This window comes from Hemitrygon akajei, chromosome 12, assembly GCF_048418815.1.
Source record: "Hemitrygon akajei chromosome 12, sHemAka1.3, whole genome shotgun sequence".
NCBI lineage: Eukaryota > Metazoa > Chordata > Chondrichthyes > Myliobatiformes > Dasyatidae > Hemitrygon > Hemitrygon akajei.
Genome location: NC_133135.1, coordinates 106,898,986 through 106,923,087, shown reverse-complemented (window position 1 = coordinate 106,923,087; position 24,102 = coordinate 106,898,986). Strand labels below are relative to the sequence as shown.

The following is a 24,102-nucleotide window of genomic DNA, read 5'->3' as shown; positions in this document are numbered from 1 at the left end:
TGTAGCAGACGGAGCGAAGGTACCTGACAAAGCGGTCTCCCAATCTACTCCAAAGCCGTTTTCTATTTACCACTGCTTTTGTCAGCCAGCACCTATATCCTGCTGCATCGGAGCTGCAGGCTGTAAACTAATGCTATGAGTTTAGGCACAATACCGATGGCCTAGTGTCGTCCATTTATACACCTCCATATATTTGTCTGTCATTTCCAGCATCTGAGGCAATGTTCCCTCCAAGGTGTGCATGTGTGTGCACGCACACATCTTTTACTACTAGCACACAAAGGCATTTTAACTGTGCACAAAAAGTTGTCACCCTCTACCTGGCTGGCATGTTAAGTAAATTTCACAGTCGTACGCAATTTCCTTTATTGGTTTCTAATGCTGAATCTTTTGTGTGTATGAATGCAGCTGTCCTGAGCTTTTCCTAATGCTTTAACTGATTCTGAGGTTTACAATTGCTATGTGCAAGTATAAATATTAGCAATACAAAGCATGCCCTCATTCCTGTGTGTTACTTAACAGTTGATGCAATTCTCATGTGGGGGCGTGGTTTATTTGCCAGTTGAAAACTGCTTCCTCACCTCGGGCAGTGATTGGTTCGTTTAAAACTTGCAACACTCTTTTCCCATGAGATAGCTTGCCTGCCCGGCATCCATTTCTAGTTCCGGGTGCCTTTCGGGTTATTATAAGAGTGGCATGCGCAAGAAGTTCACTCTCTTTCTTTCCTGGCATCCACATGACCCGCTTCAGGCTGAAGTCATGACCAATGCTGAAGGACCATTGAGAAAGAGCGTTGCAGATTTAGATCCATGTTTGTTTAGTTAAATATCAGTTCGTAGCATGTATAGTTTTTCTGTTTTGTAATTCAGGGAGATTTATCAGAGTATCCATTCAATTAAAGGGTAGCTGAATGCATAGTACTTTTGAGTAGTTTAGATAAACGTTTGTTTAGCTAGACGCCCAGTTTGGTGTTTCACTGTTTACTTTTTAAATAGTTAATGTACCCATTTTTTAACTCTGTCATTTTCACTCATTTGATCCTCCTACCTGCCCTCCCACTTTACAACTGAGTCAAACTTAAAATCAGTGTCTTCATTAATAACACAGAATAATTAAAGCTTTTATTTATATTTTATAGTCTAACTATTCCAAAGGAATCATTTAGGATTGTTTAAAATTTACAGGACCATTTTATGTTTCTCTTAGATTCTGATTTTTAAAATCTTTCAAAATAACTGGATGAAATAGAGTTGAGGTTTTATGGAATTCCATTCCATTCTGACCATGGCCGCCTCTTGTGCTAAGATGAGGCCACTCTCGGGGTGGAGGAGCAACATGGTATATTCCATCTGGGTTGTCTCCAACCTGATGGCATGAATATTGATTTCTCCTTCCTATATAAAAAAAAATTCCCTCCTCTTCACCCCCCCCCCCCCCGGCCTCTTTCCTATTCTCACCTGCCTGTCAGCTCCCCATGCACACCATCTTCCTTCCTTTTCTACAATGGTTCATCTCTCCTATCAAATTCCTTCCTCTCCAACCGTTTACCTTTTCTACCCACCTGGCCTCACCTATCGCCTTCTAGCTAGCCTCCTTCCCCTCCCTCCACCCTTTTTATTCTGGCATCTTCCCCTTTCCTTTCCAGCCCTGAAGAATGGTCTTGGCCCAAAGTGTGAACTGTTTATCCTTTTCCACAGACGCTGCCTGACGTGCTGTGTTTCCCCCAGCAACTTGTGTGTTGTTTATGGGACTAGGCATTTTAAGTGGTTTGGCACAGACTAGATGGACCGAAGGGCCTGTTTATGTACTGTGCTATGACTCTAATTATGTTGAGAAACACACAAAATGCTGGAGGAACTCAGCAGGTTGGGCAGTGTGTATGGAGGGGGAAAACAGTCAATGCTGTAGGCTGAGAACCTTTATCAGAAGTCCAAAACCTCTGCTTTTCTCCCATATCTATTAATCCTTCTGGACAGCATAAACTTTACAAAGTACTGAAATCAAAGATGTTGCAACCTTTGTTTATCTAGTGAATCAGCTCAATACCCAGCTGGTGAGGGAGAAGAAAGATTGGTCGAAGTTCCTATCGCCTAATCTAGTTCCGTGTGTGCGTGCGCACATTTGGAAGGGTCACTTGACTTTGAAGAACGCATGCTAAGTTCTCTGTCAGGATGGCAGCACCGTTGTAGTGTCACGCTAACCATGACACTATAACCAGAGTTCAGAATTCAATTCTGGCACCACCTGTGAGGAGTTTATACATTCACCCCATGAACCAAGTGGGTTTCCTCCCACAGCGCAAAGCTGCACTGGTTAGTAGGTTAATGGAACATTGTAAATTGTCCTGTCATCGGGTTAGGGTTGAATAGATGGGTTGTTGGACCAGTAGGTCCTGTTCTGCACTGTCTTCTATATCAGGGGTTCACAACCAGAGTTTGCAGTCCTGGGTAGGTCCGTAGTCTAGTGAAGTTTTTTTCTTTTTTCTGTGTTGTCTTTTACATAGTTCAATCTAGTTTTTGTACTGTGTCATGTAACACCATGGTCCTGAAAAACGTCTCGTTGTTGCTATGTACTGTACCAGCAGTTATGGTCGAAATGACAATAAAAAGTGACATGACGTGTAGCACCTGGTTAGCACCCCCTGCCCCCCAGTCAGGGTCACGTAAAGCCATAGGAGCAGGTGGTGGATGGTTGTAAGAGGAGCCGGTGCATATCACAAGTCCTGGTTCTGCGACCACTGACACCAAGCAGACAATCTCTGCAGAGTATTGATAATGGCGGGGTCACCCATCTTGTAAAGACACGGCCCAGAAGAGGGCAATGGCAAACCGCTTCTGTAGAAAAATTTGCTAAGAACAATGATAGCCATGGATTGAGAAAGCAGTCAGATTAAAGACAGATGGAAGACTGATTGCCCTGGTCATACAACACGGCATGTATTGATGATGATTGATTTAGAATACATATATAATATTCTAACCAGCAACAAAAGCACACTAGTACTGTTACTTTGGGGTATTTAGTGAGATCCATACAACTGATACAAACTAGTGAGTTTTTGAACATCTGATTGCAACTTGGTTAAAGATAATCAAAGATTACCTCTTCGTCAGGACTGTTAAGGGCTTTTGATAGCAGGTGAAGAGCTTGACTAAAACCACATTCAACTGGATAAGAGTTAGGAAGTCCAATTAAAAACAACTTTGCTTTCTCCCAGAGCTGTGGAAACTTATTTTGAATATCACTAGTCATCCAGAAATTTTGCTTGCTGTGTTTGAGTTTTGCTTGAGCCATTAAATCGCTCTGTGGCTCATTAAGACATTCTTGGAATGTGGTATCAACTTCCTTCGCGTTCACCCCAAATGAATCCATTTCCCAATCTGGATTATGCATCTCCAGCAGTTCTCTGAACTGAAATTCCTTATCGGTGTGCAGTTGTTTCAAACGTTCAAGATCATTGTCTTGCAATTCCATTTATAAACCAGTGATTGGTTTAAGTGCCATGCCAGATCAGAAAGGTCGGGTACAGTTCGAATTGAGGTGGTGGGGTGCAGGCCCCAGGGCTTATCGAAGTGATTGAACCCAATGTTTGAATGTTGATTTAGGCGCCAGTCCAAATTGGAATGGTCAGGGTGTTGGAGCCCGAGGCGAGGGTTAGGCCTGTTCAGCTCTCTGCTCCGTGACCGCTACTCGACTCTGCACTGAACTATGGGTGTCAGACTCTCTCTGTGGACTTCAGTTCAGAACACGATTTGCTTCTGTTTATTATTTGCATGATTTGTTTCTTTCTCTGTGCACATTGGCTCTTTGATATCTTTTTTAATGGATTCTTTAGGGCTTCGTTTTGTGGCTGCCTGAAAAGGGGACGAATCTCAATGTTGTATAATGTATACCTATTTTTATAATAAATGTACTTCGAACTTCTGAAAGAAATTGGATAAGCTCACAATGTTCAATATTACTGCCCAAAAAGTTTGAGTTTTCCAAGGAAAGTGGTTGTATCCTCTTTGCGTGATATGAGATCGCAAGTTTCTTTTTCCCTTGGAAGTGTTTGTTTAATAAATTCAGCTTTTCAAATATACCTGACAGGTAAAATGTCAAATTTAGCAGTAACAATTTGTTCTGCAAGGTGCTTAGGCGTGCTACAATACTATCCCAAAAGGCAAATACCATGGTGTGAATGAATGATCTGAAGACAACCTCCCCACCCTCTCCCACAGACACACACACCTATTTTGTAGCTTCATTTGCATCATTTAGTTTATTTTCACACTCCTTTCATTCAGGGTTTCAACTAAATTTCACAATCATTTCTTTATTTATATACAGTTTACTGTTTAATGAAACAGTGCACGTATCATGGCCCATCGAGAAACTCCTGTGGCTCCCGGTTTCTTGTTTTTTTACTTGTTACCCCTGTGAAATCTGGCGTGGTCCCCTGGGGAGGGGGGGAGGGGAGGGTGCATATCCCAGGTTGGAAAACTACTGAACTTGAATATAAAAGCAAGGATGTAGTGCTGAGGCTTTATAAGGCACAGGTCAGACCACTCAGAGTATTGTGGAAAGTTTTGGGCTCCTTATCTAAGAAAATATGTGCTAGCATTAGAAAGGATCCAGAGGAGGCTCCCAAAAATTATTCTAGGAAAGATTAGTTTTGTGGCTCCACGTAAGAAGTCGAGTATCAAGATTGTATAATGTATACACTTCGATAATAAGGGTACTTTGAAAGGATTAATGTATGAGAAGCATTTGATGTCTCTAGGCCTGTACTTGAGTTCAGAATGAGGGGTGATCTCTTTTGTAGATGGAGCTGACATTGAATGGATGTTTCCTATAGTGGGGGGAGTCTAACACCTCTGTACAAGTCTAAGCCTCAGAATACAAGGAAGTCCCTTTAGAATAGAGATGAGGAGGAATTCCTTTAGCCAGAGGGTGGTGAATCTGTGGAATTCATTGCCACAGGTGATTGTGGAGGCCAAGTCATTGGGTGTATTTAAAGTGGAGGTTGATAGGTTCTTGATTAATAAGGGCATCAAAGGTTACAGGGTGAATGCAGAAGAATAGGTTTGAGAAAGATATGAAATCAGTCATGATGGAATGGCGGAGCAGACTTGTTCCTATATCTTTCGCACATCCCGTGCTAACATTGCACGTGCACAATGTTCAGTAGGACAACACAAAACAAACCCCCTTCTCACCATTCATCTCCACCACCCCTGCTCCCCAAATCAAGGATCACCAGCTCCTTGACCCCTGGGCCTGCTGAACTATCTCATGTAGACATTTATAATCGCCTTCTACTGGAGATTTTTATTAATTGACTTTTGTATTTATATTATAGTTTCTCTGGGCTCTTTGAAATTTCAGAAGGCTTCAGAGTGTTTTCTTTCTGCATCTTCTCTTCAAAAACAAAAGCTCACAAAGTTTTCCTTCATTCAGCCAGGACTTGACATTCATCTCAAACATGTTCAGCAAGAAGAAGAAGCGGGTAGAGATCTCAGCACCTGTGAATTTCGAGCACCGTGTCCACACTGGCTTTGATCAGCAGGAACAGAAGTTTACTGGGCTTCCAAGGCAATGGCAGAGCCTCCTTGAGGACACGGCCAAACGGCCCAAGCCCCTGGTAGACCCATCGTACATCACACCCATTCAGCTTGCTCCGCGTAAGGTAGGTTTCTGTGATTGAGATTGTGGGGAAACTGCTTGTGTTACTGGGACTGGCCACGAAGAGAGGTTGGGCTGTTTCAGATCGACATCAATGGGACCTTTCAGGTCTCGGCCCAAAATATCGACTGTTTATTCCTCTCCTTATATGCTGCCTGACCTGCTGAGTTCCTACCAGCATCCACAACTCGAAATGTGGATATAAAGCTTTGTAATGACTTTCCAGAAGTCTGAACCGAAGAAGCTGGAATTGACACAATAGGCTGAATGGCCCTTCTCCTTATTAACCTGCAAAGCATTATAACATGAAATAAAATTCATCCATTCTTAATTGAAGTTTATGAAAGCAAGACATTAGAAGCACTCTGCATGGTGCTGCGTTGAGCTGCAGATGTTCATGGGTCTCAGGTCTCTATTGAACTAGCAGTTCTCATCCAGGCATTGGCTTTCAAGATTCAAATTTATTTATCATTAGTATATCAAGACTTAACTGGCCAGTGGTGGTGTAGCATCTGTACTGGACTTTGAGACGAGTGGTCCTGGGTTTGAATCTGGCCAGCTCCTTTCCATCTGTGCTGGGTGGAGTGTCATACTAGCAACTTTGCCTTGTAAAAAAACAGACTAAAAATGCTAAAAAAAAAAAATGGCAATACGCATAAAATGCTGGAGGAACTCAGCAGACCAGGCAGCATCTATGGAAAAGAGTAAACAGTTGGCATTTTGGGCTGAGACCTTTTTAACTATTTTTTCTTTTCCATATATGTTCCCTGGCCTGCTGAGTCCCTCCAGCCTTTTGTGTGCATTGCTTTAGTTTCCATTTCCAGTATCTGCAGATTTTCTCGTTTGTGAAAGAAAAGGCAAGGTTGCCACCTGAAGTGCCACAAGGCGTGGAAAGGAACAACGAAACCAAAACTTACAGAGAAAACCACCATTTGTGTTCACAACTACTATACCCAGGGGTTCGTGTGGCACATGGCCAAGTGGTTAAGGCGTTGGACTAGCGATCTGAAGATCCTGCTGCCGAGGCAGCATGTTGTGTCCTTGAGTAAGGCATTTAACCACACACTGCTCCAGTCCACCCGGGTACCGGCAAAACGCTGGGAGTTAACCTTGCAATAGACTGGCGTCCTATCCGGGGAGGGGGTGGGGGTGGGGGGGAGTCTTGCACTGTCAGTCGCTTCACACCATAAGCACTGGCCTGCTGAGCCTATAAGGCCTGGGACAGACTAACTTTTAATACCCAAGGGTGTGCTGGGGACAGCCTGCAAATGTCACCCCACATTCTGGTGCCAATGTAGCGTGCCCACAATGCTTGGCAGAACAACAACACAGAACACAACAAGCAATAAAATAACTGCAGCAGAACAAGTCCTGTTCCTCCCACAACCTCATTCCTCCTGCCAGATTGGGTTGAGTATTACAGTGGCTGCCTCTGCCTCTGATCAGCAGGCACCTTGAAACAAGGTGAATCACATCTGCCCAATGAGATGAGAGAAATTCTTGACCTTGAGGGCAATGATTAATCAGAATCAGGTTTAATTTCACCAGCATATGTTGTGAAATTTGTTGACTTTGCGGCAGCAGTACAATGCAATACATAATAAAAGAAAAAAACTGAATTAAAGTGTGTGTTTATGTATGTTAAATTATTACGTTGTGCATAAATAGAAATAAATAAAGTAATGAGGTAGTGTTTGTGGGTTCACTGTCCATTCAGAAATCAGATGGCAGAGGGGACAAAGCTGTTCCTGAATCATTGAGTGTGAGCATGAAGCTTCTGTACCTCCTCCCTGATGGGAACAATGAGAACAAGGCATGACTTGGGTGATGGGTGTCCTTAATGATTTATGCCACCTTTTTGAGGCATCGCTCCTTAAAGATGTCCTGGATGCTACGGAGGCTAGTGCCCATGATGGAGCTGACTAAGTTTACAACTCTCTCTGGCTTATTTTGATCTTGTAGAGTAGCCCACATCCCACCCCCATACCAGACGGTGATGCACTCAGTCAATTAGAATGCTCTCCACAGTACATCTGTAGAAATTTGTGAGTGTTTTGAAAAACAACTGAAGACCAAATGTAATTATTGCATTCTCAGATTATATGGAGATTTCTGAAGCCGCCTGTGGTCCAGGGAAGTGTTGAAGCACTGTATGTATATATTGCACTGTACCGCTGCCACAAAACAACAAGTTTCACAACGTATGTTAGTGATGGTAAACCTGATTCTGCTTCACTGACTATACTAATAGATCTGGATATTTCCAATCCGCAGTAATCCCCAACAAAGTTTCTGGGTTCACAATATTAAAATAGAAGGAAAATTTATTGTACTACTTAATTTATTGCGATACAGCATGAATTTGGCAATTCAATATACTATAGATTATTTTTAATACAGGGATCTCAAAATTCACCACTTCATAGTTTTGATAATGTCTTTTTCCTTTACCTTAATTCTCTCTCATCGTTAAGATTTAACAGTTTAGTTGCATCATCTTCTGGTAAAACTATTGTTTCCTCAAAGCCTGCACGTTTCTAAATTATTTATTTATTTTTAAAATTTTATTATCTGTTAAAGTATTTATTTATCTGTCTGTTTGTTTATTTATTTGAGATGTCGCATGGAATAGGCCCTTCAAGCCCCTGCCCAGCAATCCCTTGATTTAATCCTAGCCTAATCACAGGACAATTTGCAGTGATTCATAAACCTACCAACTGGTAGGTCTTTGGACTCTGGGAAGAAATTGGAGCACCTGGAGGAAAACCAGCGGTCGTGGGGAAGAACTCCTTACAGAAGCAGCGAGAATTGAACCTTTGTTGCCTGTACTGTAAGGCATTGTGCTAACCACTACACTACCACCTTCAAGTACATACAGATCGGATATTGTCAATAGTGTATTGTCCAAATTCCCAGGGCTTATGCGTTGGCATCCCCTCTGCACTTACAGTTTTATTGTTCAGGTGAACTCAGTGGTACTGCAATTCTCTAGGACATTGAAGGATCTAGCAGATACATTTATTGATACATATCCAGTCAAGATGACGCCAGTGAACAATGCCACCTTGGGCGATACCTCCCAGATATTCCATGAAACTGTTTCTTTGACTTCTTTTGTGTCCTTTTTATTTTAAATGTGTTTCTGGTACTATTGGAGCCTGTGATCCACAGTTGAATGGTAGATCAGTTGAGCAACCCGGCACTTTGCTGTATCTGAGGGGATTCCAGTAGGTGAGCAGCCTTAAGGCCAAGAAGCTCAGAGACAGGGTGTGCCCATGATCAATTCCAGGAAGATTGAAACATTGAAGCAAGTAGGTAATGCTGACCACCTTCAGTGCTATCAATACCTTTCGCTGCTGCTGGAGGAAGGTGTCTGCGTGTGACTGTCTCTACCTCTCCCTCTCGCTTTGCTCGCAAGGGAAGGTCCCCGTGTCTGAATGACCTCTCTGTCCCTCAATGCTGACGGAGGGCAGTACCAACATTCTGGTCTATAATTTATGGATTGGAGTGTAGTCCACTGGACTCTTTCAGTTTTATGTTTTTATAGTCTATGGTTTTGCCTATTTTTTTCCCCCTTGTTGCTGTTTATGCGATTTGTTTAGATTTTTGCGCATGGGGTGGGGTTTGATGTTCTTGTTGCTTTTTCTGTGATTTGCACAAGGTAGGGTGAGGGGAGTGTGTTGATGTTCTTGTTGCTGTTTGCACTTTTTTTCTGTGTGGGGGGGTTGATATTTTGAACGGCCACCATGGTTTAGACAAATCTCAGAGTTTTATGCTGCAAATATTCTTTGATAATAAATGAACCTTGTTTCTTGAACATCTTGTTTGCCATTTAATTAGGAGCCTGATTCGGCATGTTTTAAACATAGTCATTGTTGCTACGGGTTCTTTACTGCTGAGAACTGATTTGTTGGTGTTTCTGTTGGCATTCTTACAGTTTGTGGGCGGGCACGCACTCTCTGTATAGTCCTCAAGTGTGTTTAGCTTCTGTTTTGGCAAGAGCCAAAAATCTTAAAAGTAGTTCAACTGTCCGGCTTTCAGGGATAGGCTATCAAAGCAAAAACTGGCCACGGTGCTGGAAAAGTGAATTGTGGAATGAAAATGCTGATTGGGTCAGACAGCACCAGTGGTGAGCAAAACAGATTGCTGATCTTTTGTTAGCTCTGCTACTTGCTCAGCAGGAAAATAAAACACATATTTTATTAATTATCTGTTCAACCATGTGCTTGTGAACCTGGTTTTCCAATTCATTTCTTTCCTAAGTTATCTTGTGTTATGTGTACTACTGTGCTTTACACCCTGGTCCGGAGAAAATTTGACAGTATACATGTATACAGTTAAATGACAATAAACTTAATTTGACATGAAGTTTCATCCACAGTGAAGTCATTTACTTCATAAGTTAACTCTGAAATCCATTGAAAAGTCTAGAGGAAGCAGATAAAACTTAGTTGTCACTCGCCCCAAACTATCTTGCCTTCTTTTAATTGTACCATCTGATACTTGGGATTAGTGAAGTCCAAGTATACTGTAGAAGCTAAAGTCATGATTTTCCGAAGTTATTCGTGAATGTTTTATTGACCTGTAGATTTAAAATGTCTATGTTGAAACCAAGCCTTCGATAACGTATAATTCAAAATTATTCCTTAGTGTTCTAAGTTCAAAGTATATTATCAAATTATGTATACGCATTACAACTTTGAGATTCGTCTCCTAACATGTAGCCACGAAGCAAAGAAACCGAAAAGAACCTTTTTTTTAAAAAAAAAGACCATCAAACACCCCAATGTGCAGGGAAAAGAAAGGAAAATAAAATCATGCAAAACAGTCAAATAGCATTCTGAACTGAATGTCCACAAAGAGAGTGCAAGGCTCGTAGTTCAGCACAGAGCTAGGTAAACATCATGGAGCAGAGAGCTGAATCGGCCCGACATTTTCAATCAACTCAGTGCCTAAATCGTGTCCAGACATCGGGTTCTATGGCTTCGATGCCTAGACCCCACCGCCCCTACTCAGCCAATGGGGCCTGGCACTTAAATCAAACTCTTGGCAACGGGCCCATTGCCGTGCCTAACCTCGCTTCTGCCACATCTAATTGCCTCAAGTCCAAAGGGAAGTTACAGGCTATTGTTTGCAATGATCATTTGCCAGAAAAAGTGATTAACAAAGTATTCAATTTTCTTTGTTCCATCAGTCAGCAGCCAGAAGAGGCTGAGATTCAGCAGCACCATCTTAAACTGAACTCTCCAGCTTTTCATACCTACCATTCTGCCAAAATACGAAATCTTATTGAAAATATGCTGAGGCTTTGAGAAATCTTCTGATTCTGAATTTCACTTCAGAGATATTAGAAGTTTTGTTTAGGGAATGAGTGGTGGGGTGGAGGTACCTCTCTGCTAAAGGAGGTGTAAGGTGCTCCTTCCCTCTGCTCGCCTGCAGGTCACCCTTGGGCAAGGAGTAGCACCTGTTTAGCCCCCCGCACTCCACCCCGATCAGGGTCATGTGAAGCCATGGGAGCAGGTGGTGGATGGTCATATGAGTTGCTGGTGCGTTTCACAAGTCATGCTCACATCATGTGACACGGCACTTGAGGATCAAACAAATACATAAAGGTTTTCAAATAACCGTTGTGCAAAAGAATATAAATTGTGCAAATTAAAAAAATAATACTGAGAACATGAGTTGTGGAGTCCTTGAAAGTGAGTTGAATGCTGTGAAATCAGTTCAGTGTTTGTTGAGGTGAGTGAAGTTATCCACACTGGTTCAGGAGCCTGATGGTTGTGGGGTAATAACTGTTCCTGAACCTGGTGGTGTGGGACCTGAGGCTCATTGTGGTGAGTGAGGTTATCCACACTGGTTCAGGAGCCTGATGGTTGTGGGGTAATAACTGTTCCTGAACCTGGTGGTGTGGGACCTGAGGCTCATTGTGGTGAGTGAAGTTATCCACACTGGTTCAGGAGCCTGATGGTTGTGGGGTAATAACTGTTCCTGAACCTGGTGGTGTGGGTTCTGAGGCTCATTGTGGTGAGTGAAGTTATCCACACTGGTTCAGGAGCCTGATGGTTGTGGGGTAATAACTGCTCCTGAACCTGGTGGTGTGGGTTCTGAGGCTCATTGTGGTGAGTGAAGTTATCCACACTGGTTCAGGAGCCTGAGGCTGCTGTACCTCCTGTCTGATGGTGGTAGTGAGGAGAGAGCATGGTCTGGATGGTGGGGGTTCATGATGATGGATGCTGCTTTCTTGTGGCAGCACTCGTAAATATGCTCAGTGGCACAGAGGGGTTTTCCTGCGATGGACTGGGCTGTATCCACTGCTTTCTGTAGATTTGTCTATGTGTGGGCCTCTCTATGTCTATTCCAGACAATGATAAAGTGCTCAATAAATGCTTCATGACTGCTGCATGTCAGCAGCACTTGGATCTCAAGAAAGAATTTTAAAAATTGAAACGAGCTTGGTTGTGTCAATAAAACCACATCTGTCGAATGTGGCATACAAATGTCACATCGTCCGTATTCTTTGAATAAGTATTTGTCATTTTTTTCCTCTAGCCTTCCTTTATCATTTTTGGTACTTTAAGATGCTTTCCCTTAATCATCCGTTCCTTTATTTGTTACATGTTAAGTGATAATTACGGGGTGTTAGAGAGTGAATCAGAGTTTGATGTAATTTTTCTGATCTTTTTTCCACTCGGAAGATGCTGTGTTTCCTGCCTGAATATTGAGTAAAAACAGATTTCTGTAGCCCATGGGGAGGAAATAGCACTCATGAAAGGACACCATTGAATTATAAGGCATACAGAATTTTTTTTTAAAAAGTGCTTTTAAGTAGGCCTCACTGCATCTGGTGTTAGCCAGTGCCTGGAACTGACTGGTACCGGGCAGCAGAGACATTCCGTCCAGTGGGTTATGTGAATTGCAGCTTGCTCATTTCAGATAACAACATTTTCTTTTCTAAATTGACAGATGTATATTGGGATTTAAATCAATCAAGGTTATTTATTTTGCTTCAGTGCTACTTACCGCCTGTTACGCCTCTGGCATTCAGGGTAGCAGTGAAGGTCCTCCATCTCTGGTGGTGTTCAAAGTACATTTATTATCAAAGTATCTATATATTATAGAACCTCAAGATTTGTCTCCTTGCAGGCAGCCGTGAAGTAATGAAACCTTTGAAAAAAACATACATACGTATGAAGACCATCAAACACCCAATGTGCAGAGGAGAAAAAACCCACAAGCAAATAGCATTCTGAGCTAAAGTTTGCGGTTCAGTGCAGAGCTGAGTAAACCTGGAGGAGCAATCAGAACGGGCCTGTCCCTTGTCTCAGACCCTGACACCCTGACCTTTTCAATCTGGCCTGACGACCAAGCATCCAGTTCAATCACCTCAATACGGTCTGGGGACCTGGATCTCACACCTCAATTCGGATTGTAACCAACAGTTTCCTTCATCACGTCAGTAGCTTCCTTTCGGTTTTCACTACTATCAGTGACACAGATTCCAGGTGGAGACTCAGGAATAACGTCACAGTCAGATGTAGCGGGTTTCTTCGTTGTTGTTTGCATAACAATTTTGTTTGACCAGTCAGTGTTGTTAGCCCTGAGCTAAACCACCCAAACCCCTCCCGCCCTGAACCTGGAGGACCGCTGGACCACTTTTAGTCTGCCCTGTTTGGCATGGGTGCCCCTACCAAAAGCCAAAGCATAAAGCCCTGACTCCAGCCAACATAGCTGTCCCAGTCATTGAGGCACACGGCGTCCAAACTCGATGACAATGTCTCATTCAGTGCCTCATTAGAATTATTTCAGTTTATAAGACCATAAATACTATTATATGTCTTATCTTTGGATTTTATGTTGACTTTTCTTATGTCATCTTGCCTTTAGAATACTTCTTCCTCTTGGGATATATTCTGTGCCTTCTGATACATCTGACTTTATCTTTTCCTCCTCAAATTTCAGAGTGAATTCGATCATATGATCACTACCAAGGGTTCTTTTTCCTTAAGCTCCCTAATCAAATCCAGTTCATTGCACAACACCCAATCCAGGATAGCTGATCCCTTGATCCAGGAGCTGCTCTAAAAAGCCATCTTGTAGGTATTCTAGAAATTTCCTCTCTAAAAGCGAGCACCAGCCTAATTTTCTTAATTTACCTGCATATTGAAATCCTTTGTGACTATTGCAACATTGCCCTTCTGGCATGCTTTTTCTATCTCCTGTTGTAATTCGTAGACCACGTTCTTTCTTTTGTTTGGGAGTCCATATACAGGGTCAGGGTCATTTGATGGATCGTCCTCTGCTGAAGACTTAGTATGTGAGGACGCTGTATAGTCAGGAGTGCTGAATTCACCCATATCAGACATTGGCTTTTTCATCTGCTTGGTTGTATTAAACAAAGTAGATTATTTGGGTAGCAGGGTGGAGATGCATCTCTACCAAAGGAGGTGTAAGGTGCTCCTTCTCTCCACTAGCCCGTAGGTCACCCTTGGGCAAGGTGTATCCCCTGACTAGACCCTCGCCCCTAATCAAGGTCACGTGAAGCCACGGGAGCAGGTGGTGGATAGTCGTACAAGCAGCCGGTGCAGATCACAAGTCCTGGTTATGCGACCACTGAAGCCAAGCAGACAATCTCTGAAGAGTATTGATAATGGCTGGGGTCACCCATTTGTAAAGACGCTGCCCAGAAAAAGACGATGGCACAGCACTTCTGTAGAAAATTTTTCAGGAGGGAAAAGCCATAATATGTTCATTTCTGCCTTGCTCCCCCACCCCCCACCAACCTGATGGATGGCCATGCACATCACGAGTCTAGTTATGTAACCACACTGATGCCAGACAATCTGGAGAGTATTGATATTGGCTAGGGGCAGTGGTCATAAGTCTTGTAAAGGCAATCCTTCCCTCCGCTAGAGTGAGAGCCATAATATAGTCCTCTTCGTAGATGCTGCCTGGCCCACTAAGTTGTTCCAGCATTTTGTGTGTGTTGCTCTGCATTTCCAGTATCTACAGAACCTCTGATGAAAAAGGATCTATTGTTTTCCCAGCATATATGACGAGTAAACTCTTCTCGGTCTTCCAGCCGGGAACAGATATTGATCTTAACTGATATTTTGATGACAAACTACCATCTTCATCAAGGATGATGACTGGGCATGTCTAGTCCAGTGGCATATATATCCTATCATCTGTCCTTCCTGATTGATTTGTCCTCAACCTATCAGGTTTCCGCTGTCTCACCTTATTTACAAACCCCATTTCCAGAAAAGTTGGGATATTTTACAAAATGCAATAAAAACAAAAATCTGTGATATGTTAATCCACGTGAACCTTTATTTAACTGACAAAAGTACAAAGAAAAGATTTTCAATAGTTTTACTGACCAACTTAATTGTATTTTGTAAATATACACAAATTTAGAATTTGATGGCTGCAACACATTCAACAAAAGTTGGGACAGAGCCATTGTGTTACATCACCTTTCCTTTTAATAACACTTTTTAATCATTTTGGAACTGAGGATACTAATTGTAGTAGATTTGCAATTGGAAATTTTGTCCATTCTTGCTTGATATAAGACTTCAGCTGTTCAACAGTCCGTGGTCTCGGTTATCTGATTCTCCTCTTCATGATGCGCCATACATTTTCAATAGGAGATAGATCTGGACTGGCAGCAGGCCAGTCAAGCACACGCACTCTGTGTCTACAAAGCCACACTGTTGTATCCCATGCAGAATGTGGTCTGGCATTGTCCTGCTGAAATAAGCATGGACGTCCCGGGAAGGGACGTCGCCTTGATGGCAACATATGTCTCTCTAAAATCCTAATATATGCCTCAGAGTCAATGGTACCTTCACATACATGCAACTCACCCATGCCATGGGCACTGATGCACCCCATACCATCACAGATGCTGGCTTTTCGCTGATAACAATCAGGATGGTCATTTTCATCTTTGGCACGGAGAACTCAATGCCCGTTTTTTCCGAAAACTAGCTGAAATTTGGACTCATCTGACCACAACACACGGTTCCACAGTCTTTCGGTCCATCTGAGATGAGCCCGGGCCCAGAGAACTCGCCGGCGTTTCTGCATAGAGTTGATGTATGGCTTCCTCCTTGCGTAATACAGTTTCAAGTTGCATTTCTGGATGCAGCGATGGACTGTGTTAAGTGACAATGGTTTTCCGAAGTACTCCCGAGCCCAGGTGGCTATAATTGTCACAGTAGCATGACGGTTTCTTAGGCAGTGCCGCCTGAGGGCTCGAAGATCACGCGCATTCAACAGTGGTTTCCGACCTTGCCCTTTACGCACTGAGATGTCTCTGAATTCTCTGAATCTTTTCACAATATTATGTACTGTAGATGTTGAAAGACCTAAATTCTCTGCAATCTTGCGTTGAGAAATGTTCCTTTTGAACTGACTAACAATTCTCTCATGAATTTTGGCACAAAGGGGTGAGCCACGGCCCATCCTTGCTTGCAAAGACTGAGCCTTTGATGGATGCTACTTTTATACCCAGTCATGATACTCACCTGCTACCAATTAGCCTGCCTAATGTGGAGTCTTCCAAACCGGTGTTACTTGAATATTCTGTGCACTTCTCAATCTTATTTTAACTCTGTCCCAACTTTTGTTGAGTGTGTCGCAGCCATCAAATTCTAAATTTGTGAATATTCTCGATAGTTATTGCTTGATGATGGATGCTGCTTTCTTGTGGCTGAGCTCCTCGTCGATGTGCTCCATGGTCAAACCATGCCCAGGTGCACTGCTACAATTATTATTGGCTCACTTCAGGACAGTGACTATTTACAGAACCCCATTTACCTTTCAAGAGGCTAATTTTTAAAAAAATATTGATGGGCCATTCATGCATAAACCCATCTTTACCCAAATGTTTGTTTTGCAGCCTGTGTAAGTCTGCCTGCAGTCTAACTACAAGCTGGCTCACTGCCCAGGTTACACACTGAATGAAATATTGTGCTGCTGTCCATGGCCGTTGGTTCACAGTGAATGAGTGAGCCCCATGGGATGATGCTGTCCTTCTTCCAATCTGATGATTGCATTGTGAATGTCATGTTTTTTCTATGTAAGTAGAAAGGCTTCCCGTAACACAGAAAGGGACTGCTAAGCATTTATAATTGAGGCAGCAGGATTAATATTGACTGAGTTGTTCCAGAAAGTTCCATTTTTATTATGTGATTCAAATTCAGGCTTTTAGCCTCTCCTCTGTGCGCACACACACACACACACACACACACACACACACACACACACACACGTAATGTAATTCACATTTTGTTTCTGTTATTAATTGCATTTTACTGGTGCCTCAAAGACAACAAATTTCATGGTAAGTGCTGGTGACATTAAATCTGATTCTGAAACACAATAGCAGAGGAGATGCTGAAAGCCCAGTGTATGTATTATTGTGAGTGTGTGTGTGTACCCTTCCTCCCACCTTTTAAATCTACTGCTCAGCTTTTTTTCTCCAGTCCTGCCGAAGGGTCTCAGCCTGAAACGTCGACTTTACTCTTTTCCATTGGTGCTGCCTGGCCTTCTGAATTCCTCCAGCATTTTGTGTGTGTGTTGCTTGGATTTTCAGCACCTTCAGATTTTCTCTTGTTTTATATATATTATATAGTTAAATTAGTAGTGCAAAAGTAAAAATAATAAAAGTAGTGCGGTAGTGTTCATGGGCTCAATGTCTATTCAGAAATCTGATGGTGGAAGGGAAAAAGCTGTTTCTGAATCATTTGAGTGTGTCTCTTCAGGGTCCTGGACCTCCTCCCTGATGGTAGCAATGAGAAGAGGGCAGGTTCTGGGTGGTGGGGGTCCTTAATGATGGATGCCACTTTTTTGAGGCATCGTTCCTTGAGAATGTCTTGGAATCTATGGAGGCTTATGCCCAGGCTGGGGCTGCTAAGTTTACAATTCTCTGCAGCTGATTTCAATCCTGTGCAGTAGTCAACATCCCCCCCCCCCACCCCCATACCAGAAAGTGATGCAGCCAGTTAGAATGCACTCCATGGTATTTCTGAAGAAATTTCAGTGGGGAATTGTCAGTGCATATAGTGTAGCTTCTCCATTCCCTAGCCACAGAGGCCAGCAGGAATCTAGGATCACTTAAAAATTTTCATGATATTCTCATTGGTGTCTTGTCATAATTTTGCAACCTTTCCAAGTCTCTGTTCAAATGTAAACACCACCCCCAGCACCATACAAATAAACCTTTCTGCATCTCCTTTTTGTGACTTTAAGCTTTTTGTAACACAAAGACCAGAATTGTTAACTGTTCAAAGTACATATGTCACCATATACAACTCTGAGATTCATTGTCTTGTGGACATACAGCACCGTGCAAAAGTGTTGTAGTGTACTGCCACAAAAAAACCCAACAAATTTCATGACACCTGATCCTGATTCTGTTGCAGACTGAGAGTGGGAAAGGGGCAGGGAGAGGGGAATTCATGGTTGGGGAGAGGGTTGGAGCGGGAAACACCAGCAAGACATTCTATAATGATCAATAACCCAATTGTTTGGAATCAGATGACCTTGCCTGCTGATTCAGGGCTGGGTGTGTCTGCACCTGGGCTACCCCCCTCCTCCCCAGCTCCTGGCACTCTTTCTCTGCCACCTGTCCCACATTTCAGTTTACTTTAAGAGTCCAAAATACTAAGCAAACTAAATGAAGAGCCAAGAAACAGTGCTAAGAGGGGAATTCATGCTCAGGGGTTTAAGACAAAGGAATAAAGAAGAAATAAAAGATGGCGCTTACAAATCTGTCATTCATAGATAAGGGAAATTCCTTAGAGAATAAACTAGTTTAAACAATTACATCACATGGGTTTTGCTAATATTTAGCAAATGAAAAATGTGACAGGTGATAAAACTTTGTTTAGCTGCTATACTGCTGTTTCAGTTGAGTTTGTTAAAAACTACAGATCTTATAAAAAGTACTATTAAAAACAGTGCAGTTTAACACTACTATTAATTCTTTTAATTCTATAAGATACTTTGGTAGAATCATATCTAAGTGTTAAGAAAAATCACTTTTAAATCACCACAAAAAATGTAGATTATGCTAATAATGTCCAATAATGATATTCATGCTTGAAATCTTCCCACAGTGCATGTCTTGATCTGGAATCACTTCAGCTAGTTTGTAGTGGCTGGTGTGAATGCACTTACTTTTACCTTCTACCTTACCTGCTGAATTGTTAATTAATGGTAAAGAACTTCCCACTGAGCTCCCAGGAGTTCCTTATGCAGTTTCTTAACCAGAACCCCCTCGCCAGGAAGCCAGGTGTGTCTTCCTAATGGACCACTCCAGGCAGCATAAACCTGTTGAGAAGCAGACTGAACAGCTTGTGTTACTTTTACACAATAATCGACTGAACTATCTTTCATAATGTGTATATCAGCCTCTCTCGGATTGAAGCTCACAGTAGTGATGTAGGTTGCCCCATCACCACAGATGGACTCAATTTTGTCTTGTTTTGGGTTGCCTTGATGCTGTATAGAACCAAAGAAAGAGCTCTAGTCTATGGTATGCCTTCCTTGTGATACTTCTTTTAACATGTCCTGATGACGCTGGATGATGTGGGCAACAAAAAATACCATTCAATGTTCATCAGTCGACATAATTCTTGACAAAGGCTTGGTTGGAGTCACTGTGTCTTGGCGATCGCCATCCAGGAATATAGTCCTTAGTCAGTGTTTTGGCTGTCTGTGGCAGTAGCTTTCCTTGCTAGGCTGGCTTACACCCATCTTGATAATGTGTCCACTGATAGTAATCCATCTGAATATCCTCGACACTTCAGTAAAGTAATGCAGTCCACTTGTAGATGTAAAAATGGACTAGATGGGGCAGGAGTACTTAGTTGAGGTAGCTTCTCCATTGAGGTAGATTTGTTTTCTGGCATGTCATACATCTCATAACTGCTTGTCGAGCTTGCATCCTGAACTTTGGATTCCACCAACATTGAGGGAATCTGTCAACCACCTTTTCACTCGAGTGTGTCCTAAGGAGTGTACCTGCTGTGCCAGGTGAGAAAGCAGCTCAGCTGGGGCTGCCAGTCTGACTAGTGCCAGTTCTCCATACTCCATCGTCGTTTAATAACCTCCCCCCCTTTTCTATCTTTGCTCTAGAAATCGTGGATGCATTGGTAATCATTTTCCAATGTTCTATAGATTCTGGAACAGTTCCTGCTGACTGGAGGGTGGCTAATGTTGTCCCACTTTTCAAGAAAGGAGGGAGCGAGAAAACAGGGAATTATAGACCGGTTAGCCTGACGTCAGTGGTGGGAAAGATGCTGGAGTCAATTATAAAAGATGAAATTACGACACATTTGGATAGCAGTGGAAGGATCAGTCCGAGTCAGCATGGATTTATGAAGGGAAAATCATGCTTGACTAATCTCTGGAGTTTTTTGAGGATGTAACTCTGAAAATGGACAAGGGAGAGCCAGTGGATGTAGTGTACCTGGACTTTCAGAAAGCTTTTGATAAAGTCCCACATAGGAGATTAGTGGGCAAAATTAGGGCACATGGTGTTGGGGGCAGAGTACTGACATGGATTGAAAATTGGCTGGCTGACAGGAAACAAAGAGTAGCGATTAACGGGTCCCTTTCGGAATGGCAGGCTGTGACCAGTGGGGTACTGCAAGGTTCGGTGCTGGGACCGCAGCTGTTTACAATATACATTAATGTTTTAGATGAAGGGATTAAAAGTAACATTAGCAAATTTGCTGATGACACAAAGCTGGGTGACAGTGTGAAATGTCAGGAGGATGTTATGAGAATGCAGGGTGACTTGGACAGGTTGGGTGAGTGGGCAAATGTATGGCAGATGCAGTTTAATGTGGATAAATGTGAGGTTATCCACTTTGGTGGCAAGAACAGGAAGGCAGATTACTATCTAAATGGAGTCAAGTTAGGAAAAGGGGAAGTACAACGAGATCTAGGTGTTCTTGTACATCAGTCAATGAAAGCAAGCATGCAGGTACAGCAGGCAGTGAAGAAAGCTAATGGCATGCTGGCCTTTATAACAAGAGGAATTGAGTATAGGAGTAAAGAGGTCCTTCTGCAGCTGTACAGGGCCCTGGTGAGACCCCGCCTGGAGTATTGTGTGCAGTTTTGGTCTCCAAATTTGAGGAAGGACATTCTTGCTATTGAGGGAGTGCAGCGTAGGTTCACAAGGTTAATTCCCGGAATGGCGGGACTGTCATATGTTGAAAGATTGGAGCGACTGGGCTTGTATACACTGGAATTTAGAAGGATGAGAGGAGATCTGATTGAGACATATAAGATTATTAAGGGATTGGACACGCTGGAGGCAGGAAGCATGTTCCCGCTGATGGGTGAGTCCAGAACTAGAGGCCACAGTTTAAGAATAAGGGGTAGGCCATTTAGAACAGAGATGCGGAAAAACCTTTTCACCCAGACAGTGGTGGATATGTGGAATGCTCTGCCCCAGAAAGCAGTGGAGGCCAAGTCTCTGGATGCATTCAACAGAGAGTTAGATAGAGCTCTTATAGATAGCGGGGTCAAGGGATATGGGGAGAGGGCATGAACGGGGTACTGATTGTATATGATCAGCCATGATCACAGTGAATGGTGGTGCCGGCTAGAAGGGCCGAATGGCCTACTCCTGCACCTATTGTCTATCCAGTGCCACTTCCCTTCATTTGAGCACTGATCTTGCATTTCTTGAATATCTTGCATGTTAATCTTTGACACAGTTTCAGTTATTGTGCTTTCTTCCATTTTTTCAATTTTCTTTATACTCCTTCTCTTGGTACCCTTTTTGCAGTTCTGTCTGCAAATGCATTTCCTTGGCTTTCCATTGTGGTAATCTTAGAGTGACCTTTACATTTTAATACTGCAACTTCTGATGTTAGTTGCAAGTTCTTGTACTAGTTCGCCATTCTTGATTAGAGTTCCCACAACTGTAAGAAATCTTTTTTTCTCCAGAAATTTCCAAAATAATGAACGACTCCAAAAGCATATTGAGAATATGTGTAGATATTAGCTCATCTTCCTTGAATTCCCCTCAGTGTTTTACTAATTTGCTTCAGAATCTGAATCGGGTTTAGTATCTCCAGCATATGTTGTGAAATTTGTTAACTTTGTAGCAGCAAAGCAATACATGATAAATGAAGAAAAGTACATTTGTATATTAAATAGTAGAGCAAAAAAAATAGTAAGGTTGTATTCATAGGTTCAATGTCCATTTAGAAGTTGGATGGCAGAAGGGAAGAAGCTGTTCCTGAAACATTGAATCATTTGGAAAGGTATATGGACAGGAAAGGAATGGAGGGTTATGGGCTGAATGCAGGTCGATGGGACTAAGTGAGAGTAAGTGTTCGGCACGGACTTGAAGGTCCGAGATGGCCAGCTTCCGTGCTGTAATTGTTATATATGTGCCTTCAGGCTTATGTACCTCCTTCCTGATGGGAACAGTGAGAAGAGGGCATGTCCTGGGTGATGAGGAGGGTCGTTAATGATGGACGCTGCCTTCCTGAGGCATTGCTCCTTGAAGATATCTTGGATACTACACTGGCTGGTACCCATGATGGAGCTGATTAATTTTAACACGCTCTGGAGTTTTTCTTTGACCCTGTGCAGTAGCTCCCCCCTCCCCCCACCCCGCTTCCCCCATACCAGACAGTGATGCAGCTAGTCAGAATGTTCTCCACGATACATCTGTAGAAGTTTTCAAGTGTTTTGGATGGTAAACCAGATCTTCAGCTTCGTTTGCCCAAGATCAGTGATGTCAGTCAGAACCCTATCAGCCCGAACTGACACTGGGCGGCTCAAAGGCGTGAGATTCTGTTACAGTGGGATCATCCAGTTTAAAAGATCCGTCTCCTTCCTGTTGATATCTTCAGTCCTATTAAGACAATTGTGACACCGCTTGGTGATGTGCTTGCAGTGCTGTCCATAATCCAATTTATTCTTCATTTACATTGCTTGTTGGCACACTGACCGTTGCTGGAACACCCTGAACTTGCTTTCTTATTTCTGGATGTCTTCCTCCTGTTTTTTGGCTTGTGAGGAGCATAGTCATGTGGAGAAAAGGGTAAAGAAAAAGAGGAGCTACTGTTTTACTTAAACCTGATTTTAATGACTGCAAGATCCTGCTCTACATTAAGAACTTAAAGTAGTGCGGGACTGCAACATCAGTGAGTTACTCACTGGCAGAGAAATGGAAGAAGCTGCACAACGTGCTGCTGCCTCAGTCGATGGGGTTTAATTGTGAGTGGTCATCATGGTTGTTTTTCTTGTAATTGCAAGACCCTTTTGGACATTTTAAATCTGGTATGCCACAAGTTCGATATGCTAATTTATTGGCTGAGAGCAGGTGCGGATGGCGGGGAGCTGTGTGGACTTGGCCCTAGCAAGAACTAGGCCTCAAGCTGTGGGATCACCTGTTTTACAGCCAACGAGGGAGAAACGTCTAAGCCAGTGCGTTCCACCGGGGCGGCATGGCACAGCATCGGCCTGGAGTCAGGGCTACCCCCCACTATGTGTGTTCGGGTGAGGACGAGCGCTTTTGCGGTCGACTGCAGATTTTGGCAGCACTCAAAGGATTCTGCCTCAGGCTGTGTGGTCACCTGTTTTACAGCCGCTGGGAGAGAGGTGTCGGAGTTGGGACTATCCCCGCAGTATTTGCTCAGCTGAAGACAAGCTCTTTTGTGGTCGACTGAAGATTTCAATACCCTCAGGGTCTGGACTATGTACATGTATATTTGTGTGGTAGTATTTTTTACTGATGTACTATATGGCTTGTTATCTTTTATATGTGAGGACTAGACCTCGAGCCATGGTATCGCCTGGGGATGGGGAAGGCTTTGGGGCTGGTGTGCTCCATTGGGGGGGGGGGGTTGGGGGTACATTGTAGTCCACTGTAGTTTTGGACGGGCTTGGGAGTCTGACTGCTAACAAACTTGCAGTCTTCGTGCTCTGACATGTGTTTCCATGTAGTGGATTTTGGATTTGGATCACCTCTGTAAATACGTGTGGATGCTGTAAATATACAGCCTGTGTCTACCTTGTCCTCTTTCCATCACAAGCAACGCACAACACAAAGGGTGGACTCGTTTTTGTGTTGCTTCCCCGACACACCTGGACTGAAGCCAGCAGGGGATCGTAACGGTGATTTTATGTGGGCTTGTGCTCAGGTATGGGCCTCAAGCTGTGGCGTTGCCTTTAGGGAGGAGGGGTTCAGGCTGGAGGAGACAGGCTCTATTGTGGTCCACTGTACATTGACGGTATGGGTTTTTGACTCTGTTGTTATTGTGAAACTATTTGTGCTTGCTGTCTTATGTGCTGCATGTGACTGTTGGAACTGTTTTGCACCTTGACCCCATAGTAACACTTTCATTTGGCTGTATTCATGCTTGTTCATGTATGGTTGAATGACAATTAAACGAATTG

At 43.0% G+C, this 24,102-nt stretch overlaps 1 protein-coding gene across 5 annotated transcripts in view; it reads left to right on the top strand.

The window, feature by feature from the left end:
* Positions 1-24,102, top strand: part of pak4 (p21 protein (Cdc42/Rac)-activated kinase 4) — a 217,866-nt gene that overhangs the window by 136,663 nt on the left and 57,101 nt on the right. For all 5 annotated transcript variants that reach the window (XM_073063795.1, XM_073063794.1, XM_073063796.1 and 2 more), the window contains one exon: positions 5,440-5,668. In XM_073063795.1, the coding sequence (XP_072919896.1) occupies positions 5,465-5,668 (204 nt within the window). In that variant the 5' untranslated portion in view covers positions 5,440-5,464. The remainder of the gene's footprint in view (positions 1-5,439; positions 5,669-24,102) is intronic.